The following is a 15,327-nucleotide window of genomic DNA, read 5'->3' as shown; positions in this document are numbered from 1 at the left end:
CTTTCTTTCAGCCATCTTTAAACCCTGAATATGAGAAGGAACCAAACCAGATTAAATCTTTAGCTGCAGGTGTGTGGGGTGAGTATTTTTGATGTTTTTAAGTGCAAAAAGGTAATGGAGATCTGGAGCAGTTTTATTTTGAAACACAGGCCTTTTTTTAGAATTATAGAGGTAGCATTTGAAATTGAGAAAACTAATATTTTTACAATGTAGGTATCTTTTTGTGAAAGAGGTAACACTTCTAGTTGAATATCAGTCAGTTGGTCTGTAGAGGCAGCCACAACTAGGATTCTTTCCTAGAACAAATATACATCTTTTTGTAAAGATGTTAAGAATTCATATGGACATCTATCTTTATTTTCAAGAAGAAATGCAGTGAAGGTGGGTCACCTAAACTAGCGATGTGATTGTTAGTTGAAGGCTTTGTAAAAGAATGCTTCTGCATGATTAGACGTGTTGGAAGAGTTTGGAGAGAAACCTGGGAAGGTTTGAAGGGTAGATTAGCTTGCCGAGATTTAAGGTCTCTTTCTGGAAGCAAATGTTGTTGGTTGTGTTTATGAATTATTTGTAACAAATCCAGTCCTGAGGATAGGCACTGGACAGAACTGTAGTCTAGAATTGTTTTCTCATCTCTGTTTGAGCACATTTGTCTATCACTTTACAGTTCTATGGGCTCTATGTAGTCAGTTGTTTACCCTTAAGAAGGTGTTTAGATTGTGGGGGTTTTAAAGTAATAAATGTACTTAAAATAAAAACACTTCTCTTTATTTAAAAAAATACTTTTAATTAAACATAAAGGCTATTCCTTAAACTGTTACTAATACTGAGATTTTAAATGGTATTTTAACTTGCTGATTCTTGTTATCATACTTTCCCAGTATGTTTTACACTGTTAAGTAACATTAGATGTAGGCCAACCCCTCAATATAAATACCTAATTGCTATGTACCTTTGCAGGATCCTAAACAATTGAACAGCTTTCTGGATTTGTGTGTTTAGCAGCTTTCATGTGAAAATCAATATCTTTCAATGAAAGACCACTGATAACTAAATTCTTTCCTAACCAAGTTGGGAAAAAATATGTAGAAACTTGAGAGAAGGCAAGCTTTCCAGGCTTTTTGGACATCACTCTTCACAAGCGAAGGAAAGAAGAGTTCTGTTAGCCACAAAGAATCATCGAATGGTTTGGTTTGGAAGGGACCTTCAGGGCTCGTCTAGTCCAACTTGCAAGCTACTATTATGCAGTGGCTTGTTACAGCTTTTCAGCTCTGCTATTGAAAACCTTGTTTTGTAACTGAAAAACTGGAATTAAGTCTGCTGTTATTCCCTTTTAAAGGAAACAATATTCGGGACAGAGGAATGTTACAATCCCTTCTAGTACCTGCTAAAAATCTATGGTTCTATTAGATTCCATTTTACCATTTGTGTATGTGATGGCAGCATGCAAGTACTGTGAAAAGTCTTGTCATGAAGTTTAATGAGAGTGAAGCGAACACTTATGACAAGTGTTCTGTAACAACTACCTGCTAAACAAAGCTGAAGTCACATGCACTTTTAAGATAAGGGGTTCTTTTTTAAATGAGGGATATAGTAACCCTGCCTGTGAGATAGAGTTGCTTGCAGGGAGAGGTGATAATCTTGGAAAAGGCTCTTAACAAAGCACTGGAATGCATGTATTTTTTTCACTTTTTGAAAACTTTAGAACTCTTTTTAATGGGTGTTCCTGAAAAATGCTAAATGTCAGTTTCTCTAGTATGACAGGTGACTGTATGTCCCCTGATTAGTGCTCCATTGAACATGGAAATGTTGTAACCTTCAGATGTGCTGTTATACCCATCTAAGGCATGAAGCTAGAGAAACTAGTCATTGACATGGTCTGGAGTAGTGCCCATCTTGTCTCATGTTTTAGAGAGCCTCCATGTGGAGCATTTGGCTCTAAAGTGACCTGTTAATAAATATGTAAGTAGTTATTCTTTTAGAAACCTTAGGGGGAATACGAAAGCCAGAATCTCTTTTGAAGTTTGGGTAAGTATCAACAACTTGATTTTAGAATTGCTGTGTAGGATTCTGTAGAACTGTGTATCTAGCTTCTTTGAAGAATATCTTGACTTTCAAAAAGTGCAGTTCCTGCATTGCCAAATGTAATATTTTACAAATAATGGTTGTAGAAAATGAAACAGAACTTGTGTTTGTCCAGGTTTGTACAATGTATTCTTTTTGGAACTAATACTGAATTAAGTTTCTGATTTATACCTGTTTGCTCTGAACCATAGGACTGTCCAGTACCTTACGAACTAGAAACTAGAAAGACTGTATACACATGCACATACACACACACGTCTTTTTTCTTTTTTTCCAGAGTATCCTTTGAATCCTAAATCTAGGTCTCAGAGAATGCTGGTCATTAAAAAGGGTAATACGAAAGAACTGCGTATATCTGGATTCCCAGCAGTGGGAAATCTTCATTCACAGCTAGTGAGGAATGGAAGTGGCACAAGTGTTTATAGAGGATTAGTCCCCAAGCCTGTCACTCCACCTGCAAAGGTGAGTATTGGATGCTGGTGGCATTAAAAACATGCTGAGAAAAATCATGCTGTAAGTCTGAATATGCTTACTTCCTCTCTGTTCCTAGATTATCATGCTTTCAATTCTTGCTAAGTGCAGCACACTCTGAAAGTGAATAGAAACAACTTTTTCTCCTTTTTAAACTATACTGTAATTGGATCCCTCTTTTTTTTCTCACCCTTTTTGAGAAGTGCAGGAGCTGTACAAGTGAGAGTTAAAATGATGTTTTTAACTAACAGAATAACAGTGCCTTTTGTATATATGATTGTAACAGAAAAAAAAAGAGATACCTAGTGGAGAGGTATAGTCAGCATAGTAATACCTTCAGAATTTATCTCAGTTACAGGCAGAGATGATGTGGGTAACCTATCAGTGTCATTCTGGTCTCTTTCCAATTGCAAATTTCCATGTTCATCTGTAATTTTTTGTTTCAGGAATTTTTCTGTGCTCTTAAGAGCATATGATGGACTAGTTCTTATATCTAACATTCTGGATTTAAAAGGAATACTTTCAGCTGTTGAAGACTTATATTTTCATTTTTAATACCTCAAATGTGAAGATCTTAATTGTTTTGAAATTTTAGTCTTTATGTAAACAGTATTTGTGAGCAGATGAATTGCTCATAAAACCCTCTTTTGCAGAAGAAAACAGATGTTTGCACTACATTTAGGTTGTAGTTATGATTTGTGCTTAATCATTTTTCTGAAGATTCCTGAAAAGAATTCTTTTGTGGTGAATGACTCTTTAAATTTCTGTTTATATTTCTGTTTAGCACACACAGTGGAAAAGCCAAGCAAAAGAAAATAAACTTGGGAATGTGTTTCCTCCCGAATCTGCATATGGTGTTGGCAGTTTCAGTCCTTTCAAATCAACTCTCAAGGCATTTGCTGTAACACAAAATTCAGTGAAAGAGGTAAAGCAATATCTTTAGTTCTCATCAAATCTATAAAACATTTAATTTGGCTATATTAGGGTGGTCAGTAAGTTTTATGCAGAATTATATTAAATATGTTTTTTTGAAAGTTAATGTGTGAGAAAGATGGAAGACACATCACTGGCCTTTAAGTACTGCACAGTTTCCTTTGTGGTTTTAATTTGGAATAGCCCCCCTGCCTTAGGAAGTATAACCTGCTAGGTTTAAATTTCAAAACTGCATGATATCACATGGTCAGAAGGTCCACTATTCATTAGCAGTGCTTCATAAACTTGCATCTCGAGGTTTACATGTACAAACTATGTATACCAAAATACAAATCTCCCTTCTGCTTTTGACTGTGAATATATGTGAAACCTGAAACTACAGGTGCCTTTGTTTTTGGTTCTAAAAGTTTTCTAAATGAATAAATTCTAACATTCTTTCTTTTTCTGACTTCCTACATTAGTGTAATCGGTCAAATTCTTCATCCCCTATTGACAAATCTGGTCAGCCTCGTTTAACAAAATTGACAAGAATGCGAAGTGATAAGAAGAGTGAATTTCTGAAGGCATTGAAACGAGATAGAATGAAAGAGGAACGTGAAGATGAGAATCATGATGTGCAGAAGGTAGTTTTGTTAGGCCTATTGTAGATCCAGCCATAGTAGTTTTCAGATGAACCGTCAACTACTTTTTATTTTGTTGTAAGCAGCTCCTAAGTTGTGGTCTTGGATCTGTAAATGAGAGAAGGGAATTATATTTTGATGGATTTAATCTTCCTCCAGTGCTGCTTAGTAGTTTCATTTTATCTTTCTGCAGTAACTGTTAATGCATGTTAATGACTTACGTACTTGTGTGTGTCTTCGTGTGTGTCTTTGTGTGTGTCTTTAGCAACAATAAAAAGAATAAATTAAGCTTAGCAAACTAACCTAATCATAGATTCATTTATGTTGAAAAAGACTTTTAAGATCATTGAGCCCAACCATTAACCCAGCTCTGCCAAGTCCACCAGTACACCGTGTCCCCAGGTGCCACATTTATATGTCTTTTAAATACGTCCAGGGATGGTGACTCATCCACTTCCCTGGGCAGCCAGTTCCAATGTTTGACAACGCTTCCTGTGAAAAAAATTCTTCCTCATGCCCAACCTGAACCTCTGTTGACACAGAAGCCACACAACTTCAGGCCATTTCCTCTTGTCCTATTGTGCATTACTTGGAAAAAGAGGCTGACTTTGGCCTTGCCACAATCTCCCTTCAGGTAGTTGTAGAGTGATAAGGTCACCTCTGAACCTTCTTTTCTCCAGGATAAACAACTCCAGCTCCCTCAACCACTCCTTATAAGACTTGTGCTCTGGCCCTTCCCCAGCTCTGCTTCCCTTCTCTAGACTTGCTCCAGCACCTCAATGTCTGTCTTATAGTGACGGCCCCAGAACTGGATACAGGACTCAAGGTGTGGCCTCACCAGTGGCCAGTCAGGGGGACAATCACTGCCCTGATCCTGCTGGCCACACTATTGCTGATCCAAGCCAGGATGCTGTTGGCCTTCTTGGCCACCTGGTCACGCTGCTGGATCATGTTCAGCCACTGTTGACCAGCACCCCCAGGTCCTTTTTCACTGGGTAGTTTTCCAGCCATTCTGCCCCACTGCCTGAGGTTGTTGTGACCCAAGGTCTGGACTTGACACTTGGCCTTGTTGAACCTTGTACCTGCAGAACCTTCCTACCCTTCAGCAGATTGATACTCCCACCCAACTTGATGTCATCTGCAAATTGACAGTGCACTCAGTTCCTTTGTCCAGATCCTTACTAAAGACTTTAAACAGGACTGGCCCCAAGACTGAGTGCTGGAGAACCCTACTGGTGACTGGCTGCTGGCTGGGTGTAACTCCATGCACCTCCACTCTCTGGGCCCGGCCACCAAGACAAGAGTGCACCTCTCCCAAGCTGTGGACTGCCAGCTTCTCTAGGAGAATGCTGTGGGAAACCATGTCAAAAGCTTTATTAAAATCCAAGCAGACAACATCCACAGTCTCTTCTTCATCCACTAAGCAAGACACCTGATCATAGGAGAGTATCAGGTTGGTCAAGCAGGACAACGCTGACTGGGCTTTGTCCTCTGGTTGTCCTGTGTGTGCCACATAACAACACTCACACTGATCTGATCCATGACCTTCCCTGGTACCAAGGTCAGAGTGACAGACCCATGGTTCCCCAGAATCTCCTTCCAAACCCTTCTTGCAGATAGGTGTCATGTTTTCCAGCCTCCAGTCAGCTGGCACCTCTGGTTATCTGGGACTGGTGATAAGTGAAAGTAGCTCAGTGAGCACTTCTGCCAGCTACCTCAGGACTCTTGTGTGGATCTCATCTGGCCCCATAGACTTGTGGAGGACAGTGTTTCATACCTTGGATGTTAGTTACCCTGCAAAACAGAAAAAAGTTGGTTGTGCTTCTCAAACCATTTCCTTTCTAATTAGTGTTTAGAGAGCCAGAAGTTCTCTATTCTTGCTCCTCATCATAGGAGCAATAGCCCAATATATGCATAAATAAAGCACCAGTTTTTACTTCCTAAGTGGGAAGGAGGCCTGTAATCTCTGCATATAATATTCATCAGGCTTCTTTCAATCTGAATTGATTGATGCAGTGCTTGACTGACACCAGAGAATATTTGTGTCAATGTTACTAGCCACCAACAAGTTATCATTAGTCCAAGTGAAGATAAATATTTTATTATTCAGAATGAGATTGTGGTGGGGGAAAAAGTTTTCCCCCTGAAGTTATAAAATGATAAACCCCCAGGGGGTGGTTTCCCCTGGGGTTGAACCAATGAGCGCTTGCAAAATATAAACCTATCACCCAGACCGGAAAAGAAGACTTGTAGTTGTAGTTGTAGTTGTTGTTGGAGAGTAACCATGTTGTAGAGCCACAAGGAGAAGGGGCAGGAGCCTGATGGGGGCTCTGCCCCCCCCCAGCCCCCAGCTGGGGGGCTAGAGAGACTTGGAACAGTGTTAGACTGGACTAAGTATCTGTAGCGGAGAAGCTAGGAGTTTTTCTTCTCCACCATGAGCAGCAGCAGGAGCAGTGTATGGAGAAACGGGGGCAGAGAGCCAGAAAGAGATAAGAACTGAAGAAGCAGCAAACCAAGCATGCAGCTAATCAGAGAGACGAAGAGTTGTCTGAAGAGAGAGAGAGTTTGGGTAAGAACTGAAACAAACTCCTCAAACCCCTCTGAGACTTCCTAGAGAGGAGGAGGATGATGGACTCTTACTTGAGAAGAGTCTTGGAGTGCTACAGCACTGCAGAGAGGAGCTGAGAAGCTCAGGCTTCCTGGAGCTGGACCAGGACGACCAAAGGAATGCAGAGGCGGGCTTTGCCCCCCTGCTGCTCTGAAAATCAGAGCACAGGAGCTCTGTAAGGGAATTTGAGTCCCTTGAAGATAAGGACCGTCAGGAAGGCTTCTGCACTTTGTTGATATGACATGGTGAAGCGACCTTTGTCCTGGTAAACGCAGCCCACGGAAGAAAAAGACCCTCGCTTGGAGTCGAAGGGCCGAGAGGGTCTTGGAGATCCCCTTCATGGGTATTTGGAAAACGTGATCCAGCTACAGCTGCTGCACAGAAGAGAGAGAGAGAGAGAGAGAGAGAGAGAGAGACTGATGCCCTAGAGACACTGCTGCTCTGAGAGTGGAAAGGATCTCTTCCTTCTTCCCTCCTGGACTTTTATTTGGAGAGAGAAGAGATGTGATCCATGGTAAATACTGCTTTATCATGGTAGAGATAGTTGAGATTGTGTGTGTAATGTATTGTAATATTTATGTGAAAAGTCATTGTAATATAATCCTTTCACCCCATTTTGAGTCTCGTATGTTGTCTGGAAAACCCATCTCACACTGGGCTGAGATGTGGGAGGGGGGCTTGGACTCAAGAATTGGATTTTGAGACTCTCAAAGCATGACAGAGGTGATTATAAGCATGTTTGCTGTAAATGAGTGGTTGAAAATCTTTTATTAAAAAAACCCCAAATCATAAAATACAAATCAACTAGATAAATGAGTGGTTTTGAGGAATGTTTAATAGGATTCCAAGATATGAAAAAACCAAACAGTGCCAGTGCACATTTCATAAAAGTAAGATTGACTTGTCTGACCCTGATCCTATTTCAGGCAAAATAAAATTTGTTGTAATGGGACTGTAAAACTTACGTATTTTTTGTGTGAGTTAAGATAGGTCTGCATCTTTTCATTACGCTTTTGGGGGCTGAGCACCCTGAGATGGGTAATGGGGGTAGTGTTGTTTATGTGTTCAAGAAATAGACAAATATTTTGATTTAAGATTAAAAAGATACTGGGAAATACCGTCCTGAGATTCAGAATTTTGAAATAATGTGGCAAATCATACTCAGCTGCTGAATCATGCTTAGAAGAAACTATTATCCCCTATATATTAAAATTTTTATTTATAAAAATTTAATATTTTTATGTATTTTTCTTGATAGTATGAGGTGCATTCTTCAGGCACATGATGTAACAGCTGAATGTGTGTTTACTAGGATATGTGTTCTTAGCAATTTCTTGCTGAGCATTCTAAAATTTCTGAAAGCAGACAACACTGTGAGTGGGAAGGAAATGATGACGGTCTTGATTCTGGACTCTGAAGTATGGTTGCTTACAAATGCAGAATTCACTGAATTGCATGATTGTGTCCTGCTGTGGATAATGCTGTTTTATGCCCCATTTGGGGATTTTGTTGTTGAAAAGAGTGTTACTAAATAATGACCATACTCTTTGCTTTTACAGTTGGTAAGACTTCTGAGGCTATTTGGCTCATTAATAAATAAAAGTTACGTGTTGCTGAATGAGTAGAGGAAAAAAGAGACATTTCTGGTTTATAGGTTGAAGACCTTTTAATCCTTGACTGAACCTGAACAGTCTGCTTTCTAAATAAATTTTCTTTAACTCCTATTTCATGGCTAGTAATTTACATTTGCTGTTCACAACAGCCCGAGAAGCTAGGGTGAGTGTACGTGTGTAGGGGAAGTTGTCTGAATTTGAAGAGTAATATACAGTCTTTCTGAAATCATGGCAGAGAATGCGGGTGCCATATTGCAGGTGTGACCTGCCCCTTACACTAAGTAAACTTGAGAGTTCTTTTGCTTTCAGACTTTTCCTGACACACATGGCTCTGGTATTTAATTAGGAACATTGTTTGTAAGTTCAACATACAATAGCCCGTTATTTCTGTAAGTATGAAAGGCAGCTTAAGCAAGTTTGACTTCTAAGGTATGTTTGAAACTTTGCAGAAAGATGTTTGAGAAAAAGCATGGAAGTTGTTTTCTACATTACTTGATCAGTAGCATACTGTAAGATTTCCATAGTATGCAGGTATTGCAAACTCTAGTTCTGTATGAACAGAATTACCCGTGAAGTAGTTTAGAGTCTCTGTGTTTAAACTTCCTTTAATTTAAATGGAATCACTAAATTGCAGCACTTCTGGATATGTACTTGTGGATGAAATTTGCTTTTAAACTTTGTAATGTTGTATAATTTTTAACAGGATGATGAGTCCTTTAACTTGCGTAACAGCAACAGTCATCATGAGCGAGATATAAACCGAAACTTTGAAAATGAAATTCCACAGGAGAATGGCAATGCTTCAATTACACCTCAACAGATCATTCAGTCTTCAACTTTCCCTCAGGCAAATGTTCTTTCAAGCTCACTTGAGGCAGAGCATAGGTATGTATTTCATTATATAAAGTGGGTTCCTTCATGGTAAGTGAGCATGTTCATAAATTTTTACTAGTTTAGAAGTCAGAATCTGAAAACTGAGAACACAAAATGTTTCATGAGTAATGTCAGATTTATCTTTTAGACATGTACCAGTTTAACATGGAATATACTTTGTTTCTGTTAGACTTGCATAAAGTTACTTTACTAAAAATTTGATGTATTTCTGTATAAAGAAAAAGGCAAACTGTGTAGTGACTTCATCTCTCTGATTTTGATCTAAATGTGTTTAGGAGGAACAATGTATGTAATTGCCATTTGTATTAATAATACTTTAAATGCTGCATGTTATGTAAAGCTCTGTTGAGTTTGTTGTCATAATTAAAGTAATTAATTATTTCTGTGGCTGACTGGTTGACACTGTTAGTGATATCACAAGACAGTGCACTGGAAGGTGAGCAAGTAACTTCACAAAAAGGATTGAAACAATTCTATTATTAAAGTAGCTGCACTAGTGATTGATAGAGATGAGAATGATGCTGCTGGAAAAAACTCAGTCTGGAGATGAGCTTGTCATGAGCTTTGTCAGATTCTTACGGTTTTTGGCAACTACAGAGTTGCAGTGACTAATTGGACAGATCTTTCTCTTTTTTGTGATAGTCTATGTGTACATTGGACTAAAGAACTCTCCCTTTTGTAGTAACTGCAGAAGAAACTTCCATTTCCTCTTATTCCTCATGAGTATGAGAATGCCGTTCTGGCATATATTTTAGAAATCTCTTTATTTTTTGTGAAATAGCTTTAATCTCCCTTAACGTTTAAGGTCAACAGATGCCTGGTTTGCCTAAAGAAGGTGCTAATCCTTTTGCCAAAAACTTTGCGGCAATCAAACTTAATATCACCGTTCTTAAATGTAATGGTGTCTTCACCCTCAGATAGCCCCTGTTTTCACAGCATCTTCACATGTAAAACCATCTTATTCCTGCTCAGATACTGCTGTCCCTCTTTTGGTACTAGCTAAATTACACTGATTATTGTATCTTTGGATATCTCAAACTTAGTTACAAGAGGAATCTTTCTTGTTTCATTTCCTCCCCTCATCCCAAAATTCAATCTTAGTTATCATGGCTAGGCTTCGGGAACGAAGATTTGGGAAGGGTCTCTACCCACGTTTGTTACAAGCGCGTTGGTGGCTAAAAAGGCCAATACGAGACAGGCATGTCTGGTTGCAAAAGGCACAGCAGAAAGACTCCTTAGGTGGTAAATTCTGCAGGCCGCGATTCTTTCTGCGTTGCCTTTTCTCCTCAAGGGTGATCCTGCGTGCTTTCTCAAAGGAAGCAGCAGCGTTATAGATGGTGTGTCTCCAGACCTCCTGATTGGAGGCCACAGTAGACCAGTTATGGTGATCAATATGGCCAAGGCTGAGATGTTGTTTCAGGGAGTCCTTGTATCTTCTCTTAAGGGCTCCTCTCATGTGGCAGCCGGTGGCAAGTTCACCATAAAGCAAGATCTTAGGGAGGCGGTGGTCCTTCATCCTGGAGACGTGCCCTGCCCATCGCAGCTGTGTTCTCAGTAACATGGCCTCAATACTTGTGATAGCTGCTTGTTCTAGAACAGATGTATTGGTCACATAATCTGACCAGTGGATGTTTAGGATTGTACGGAGACAGCGCTGATGGAAGCGTTCTAGGAGTCGCAGGTGGTAGCGGTAGATGACCCATGATTCAGATCCGTATAAGAGAGTAGACAGCACTATGGCTCTGTAAACACTGATCTTTGTACTTTTCTTCAGGTGTTTATTTCGCCAAACTCTTTTATGAAGCTTTCCAAAAGCACTATATGCCTTTGCTAACCTGTTGTCTATCTCTCCATCAATCTTACCATCCGAGGAGATGAGGCTACCTAGGTAATTAAACTGTTGGACTGATTTGAGCTCTGATTGGCCAATGGTGATATGGGGATGATGGAAGGCTTCCTGAGGTGCAGGTTGATAGAGAACTTCTGTTTTCTTTAAACTGACTTCCAGCCCAAAGACCTCAGCAGCGTCTGCAAAGCAGGATGTTAAACGCTGCAGAGCTGCTTCTGTGTGGGCAACAAGGGCGACGTCATCAGCATAAAGCAGCTCCCGGACAAGATGGTTTAAGGTCTTGGTGTGGGCCTTCAGTCACCTGAGGTTGAAAAGGCTTCCATCAGTATGATATCGAATGTAGATACCGTCCTGATCATCGAGGTCTGCCATGGCCCTTTGGAGCATCATGCTGAAAAAGATTGTGAATAGGGTTGGAGCGAGAATGCGGCCTTGTATCACACCATTAGTTATTAGAAAGGGCTCAGAAAGTGCATTGCCATAACTGACTTGGCCGTGCTGATCCTCATGAAGTGAGATGATCATTTTGAGGAACTTGGGGGGACAACCTAAATGTTCCAAAATCTGCCATAGACCTTTTCTGCTCACAGTATCAAAAGCCTTGGTGAGGTCAACAAAGGTTACATAGAGACCTTTGTTCTGTTCCCTACACTTCTCTTGCAGTTGTCTGAGAACAAATACCATGCCTGTGGTACTCCTGTTGGCTCTGAAACCACACTGACTTTCAGGTAGAATTCCTTCTGCTATAGCGGGTATTAGTCTGTTTAAGAGTATTCTTGCCAGACTCTTCAAATTCAAATTCAGACTGTTCAAATTACCGTGGTATTACTCTGCTCTCCATTGCTGGCAAAATCCTGCCAAGAATCTTAGTTGTAGCCTGTGCTGAAATATCAGCATATGCTGTTAGCTGAGACTCATTTGTAAGGAAGCCTGACACAACTCTTGACATTATTATGTTCTATAAAAAAGAAATTATATGAGGCCATTTCATCCTGAATTGGTACCCTTTGACGGACACCACCAGTGCTCTTCATGACTGCTCTGTTATCCAGGAAAAGCTGTAGATTGCCTCAGTGTGAGTCTTCATCTTTTCATACTGTTCTCAAGGGGATACACTGCTGCTCCACTAACAGTTATAAGTTATGCTAAGGAAATACATTCTTACTTTTCCACCTGACACAGGTGAAAAAGTACCTTGGAATGAATGTACAGTTTTCACCACACGTAGTGGTAAAACAGGGTCATCTGTGAGGGACCTGAGAACTCAACTTGTGTCCTTTATGTATCTTTTGCAAAGCTTGGAACCTGCTTTTATGTAAGGGTTTGTTTAAAAAAATACTGATTAATCAATGCATTTATTACAGGTCTTTAGACATTTATATAGGCAGACGTTGAATGAGTGTGTGTAGTAAATTACCTGATGCTGTCCTTTTTAATTTAAAGGTTGTTAAAGGAGATGGGCTGGCAGGAAGACAGTGAAAATGATGAGACATGTGCCCCACTAACAGAGGATGAGATGAGGGAGTTCCAAGTCATTAGTGAACAGGTAACACTAACTTAATGTTGCATTGTAAACTTGTGGTTAGCTACCCTAAATGCCTACCTTTCAGGAGGATCTGCAGTAATTTTGATGGTTTGTGATGTTGCTCTTCCAGTATCATTTCAGTCCTGTGCTTTTGGAAGTAAAGTTGCTTTAAAAACACAGGGTGCCAGTGCTGACTGTACCTAAGGACTATTCACAAAATATCAAGGGAAGGGTAAGGGAGTGCTTCTGAGCGGTTTCAGCATTGCTAGTAGTAGAATTGCACAGGCTTTCCAGCTCCTCAACTTAGCCTAAAGAAAAAGAATCTTCTTTCAAGGCAGTTTCCTTGAGTACTCCAAAATCTTCATTTTCTTTCCTGGGAATCGAGAGACATTTAATTCATTAGTAACAACATATGAAAGGGCAATCTAAACTGGATTTTTTCTTAATTGTTTATTTTTATTAGCAGTGTTGAGTATACCTGGTGGGGTCAGTGAGTAGGACTGGAAAGGAGAATCGTGTGTGGTGTTAAACCCGAACATTTGATGTTTCCATAAGTCTAGTTACACACATGCTTGTCTTATTACCCACCTTCTGCATTATGTGTGGAAATGCAGTAATTCCTTTCTTGTTGTAGAATCAGTTGTTTACTTTCTCTTCAGTGTCTTTTACTTTCTGATGACATCAGGTAGACAGACTGGGATACTCATCCCTCACTGCTGCTCATCTTCTGGGCCCCTTCCGTATTGCAGATCCTGCCCTTCTTAGCACAGTTTTTTGCAGCGCTGTGGGAGAGGGGACTGCATCGCAGGAGAGACCATTTGGGAGGAGGCATCTCTGGGGCAGGGTGGGTGGGAAGTGGGTGAACTCTTGTTGACTGCAGGAGTTTAGCACAGTTGGAAGTACTTGAATACAGGTGGCTGGCCTAGAAGTAAAGGTGCTCAGGGGAGTTCTCTTTTTTGTGTGTATATGAAAAGGTAGTGCTGTGGATCCAGTGTAGCCCAGGAATGAAGATGTAGAGAATGTTGAATTGCAACAGATTGTTATGTTTGGCTTTTTCTTTCTCTAAATGTGTAATGTTTTCACATTTCAGTTACAAAAAAATGGCCTTCGGAAAAATGGCATTTTGAAAAATGGCCTCATCTGTAATTTTAAATTTAGCCCCTGGAAAAACAACACTTTCAAACCTGCTCTGGAGAATGAGGATTCTGAGACGAGCAGCAGTGATACATCAGATGATGATGATGTATGAAGACTTATGTAACACCTGTAGAAGCCCGTTTTTTCCTCATGGAGACTGGAGATGTGTAATCCAAAAAAAAATAATTCTAATTTATGTAATAACATGCCCAATAGAGAACGAATGATGGGACTTTCCTCTGAAGGAAGCTAAGAATGTTTTGTTAGGTGTGTTGAAAATCACTATAATTTGTCTGTAAACAGATGTTGTAGAATGAGGTGTTGGGTTGACCCAGCATTGACTTTCATCACTGAAACATTTCTGACTAGCAATGTGACAATGATATAAATCAGACTTTCTCAATTAATAATAAAAGCGAAGAATTGTGTAATGTCTTGCAAAGCTTCTGTCTTAAAATGTCTAAGAAAAAAAGGGCAGCTCGACACAGCGTTTTGCTTGCCAACTCATTTCTTTCTTACAGTGGAAATCATTGAGTCCACTTTGTACGCAAAAAGGGCAATGTAGCATGTTGGCTCAAATGAGCAAAGTGCACTAAACCTCTTTTCCTTAACTGAGCTGTTGAACTGTTCTACTTCCACAAATAACTGCTCTTCAGCCACTTGTAGTGTCGTTGTTGTTATTAATGGCAAAGGACCCTGATGTTACAGTTCCAAATTTTTAGAATTAACCTTTGAATTGAAAGCTTTAAAGAGTATTGCAAGACCCTTATTCTCACAGTGAAAACATTTCTTATGGGAAAACAGTGTGATTTTACTATTCAACATGCAGAAAAATCATTACACTGACTGGATTTGTCCACTACATGGGAAATAAACTGATTTACAGAGTGTTGTCTCAGTGCTTAGCATCATGGGTATTGTTTTTAAATCTGCTAAGTTTTGTTTTCATTTATATTAAATGTACTCTGGCATCAATGGCTGCCTTTCAGAGTGAGGTGAAAATACTTTCATCACAGATCTTGCTTTTATAGCACCAGAATTATATCTGTGCAATAACCACTTGTTTTGCTTAATTTTTGTCAGACTTTTTATTTATGATTGTGCATTTAAAAACCAATATTGTATTATTTATAGTTTTATTTGGTTTATTTTAGCTGTTTAAATATTTTCCACAGTTTTACAGGCTGTGTAGCATTAATTCATAAGAACAACTGCTCTCAGTGATGTCATATATGTTTATAACATAGCTTATATATATATATATAGACATTCCCCTTCAAGATATTTTTAAATTGTACTATTTCTTATAGGAAATTATTTGCAATTTAAAACTCTAAAGCAAGCAAAAATATTTATAAAGTTGAAATTTTGGCCATATTTCTTTAGGAAACTACTTTTTTTTATAAGGTGGCATCAATTTTAGGCCAAAGTTAGTATGTTTCTCTTTTTATTTATTATTAATTTAAATAGATATTTCTATTCAAGAGGTCAATTTTTGTATTAGAAGGGGCATGAAAATGTTGATGTAGTTAATTTTAGCATGGTGCATTGAAATACTCCATTTTCTAATCTAAATTTAACAGGATAAAAATGTT

The 15,327-nt window shown here is 39.3% G+C and overlaps 1 protein-coding gene across 5 annotated transcripts in view; it reads left to right on the top strand.

Annotated features, from left to right (window-relative positions):
• The window catches only part of GPBP1 (GC-rich promoter binding protein 1), a 47,604-nt gene extending 32,974 nt beyond the window's left edge, over positions 1-14,630 (top strand). For all 5 annotated transcript variants that reach the window (XM_027718312.2, XM_027718313.2, XM_027718310.2 and 2 more), the window contains 7 exons: positions 12-78; positions 2,360-2,544; positions 3,338-3,478; positions 3,948-4,109; positions 9,031-9,212; positions 12,514-12,616; positions 13,686-14,630. In XM_027718312.2, the coding sequence (XP_027574113.1) occupies positions 12-78; positions 2,360-2,544; positions 3,338-3,478; positions 3,948-4,109; positions 9,031-9,212; positions 12,514-12,616; positions 13,686-13,844 (999 nt within the window). In that variant the 3' untranslated portion in view covers positions 13,845-14,630. The remainder of the gene's footprint in view (positions 1-11; positions 79-2,359; positions 2,545-3,337; positions 3,479-3,947; positions 4,110-9,030; positions 9,213-12,513; positions 12,617-13,685) is intronic.
• The last annotated feature ends 697 nt before the right edge of the window (positions 14,631-15,327 follow it).

This window comes from Pipra filicauda, unplaced genomic scaffold (genome assembly GCF_003945595.2).
Source record: "Pipra filicauda isolate LSUMZ 115617 unplaced genomic scaffold, ASM394559v2 scaffold637_size195860_pilon, whole genome shotgun sequence".
NCBI lineage: Eukaryota > Metazoa > Chordata > Aves > Passeriformes > Pipridae > Pipra > Pipra filicauda.
Note: the sequence above shows the minus strand (reverse complement) of the source record. Positions and strands in the feature narration are given on the sequence as shown.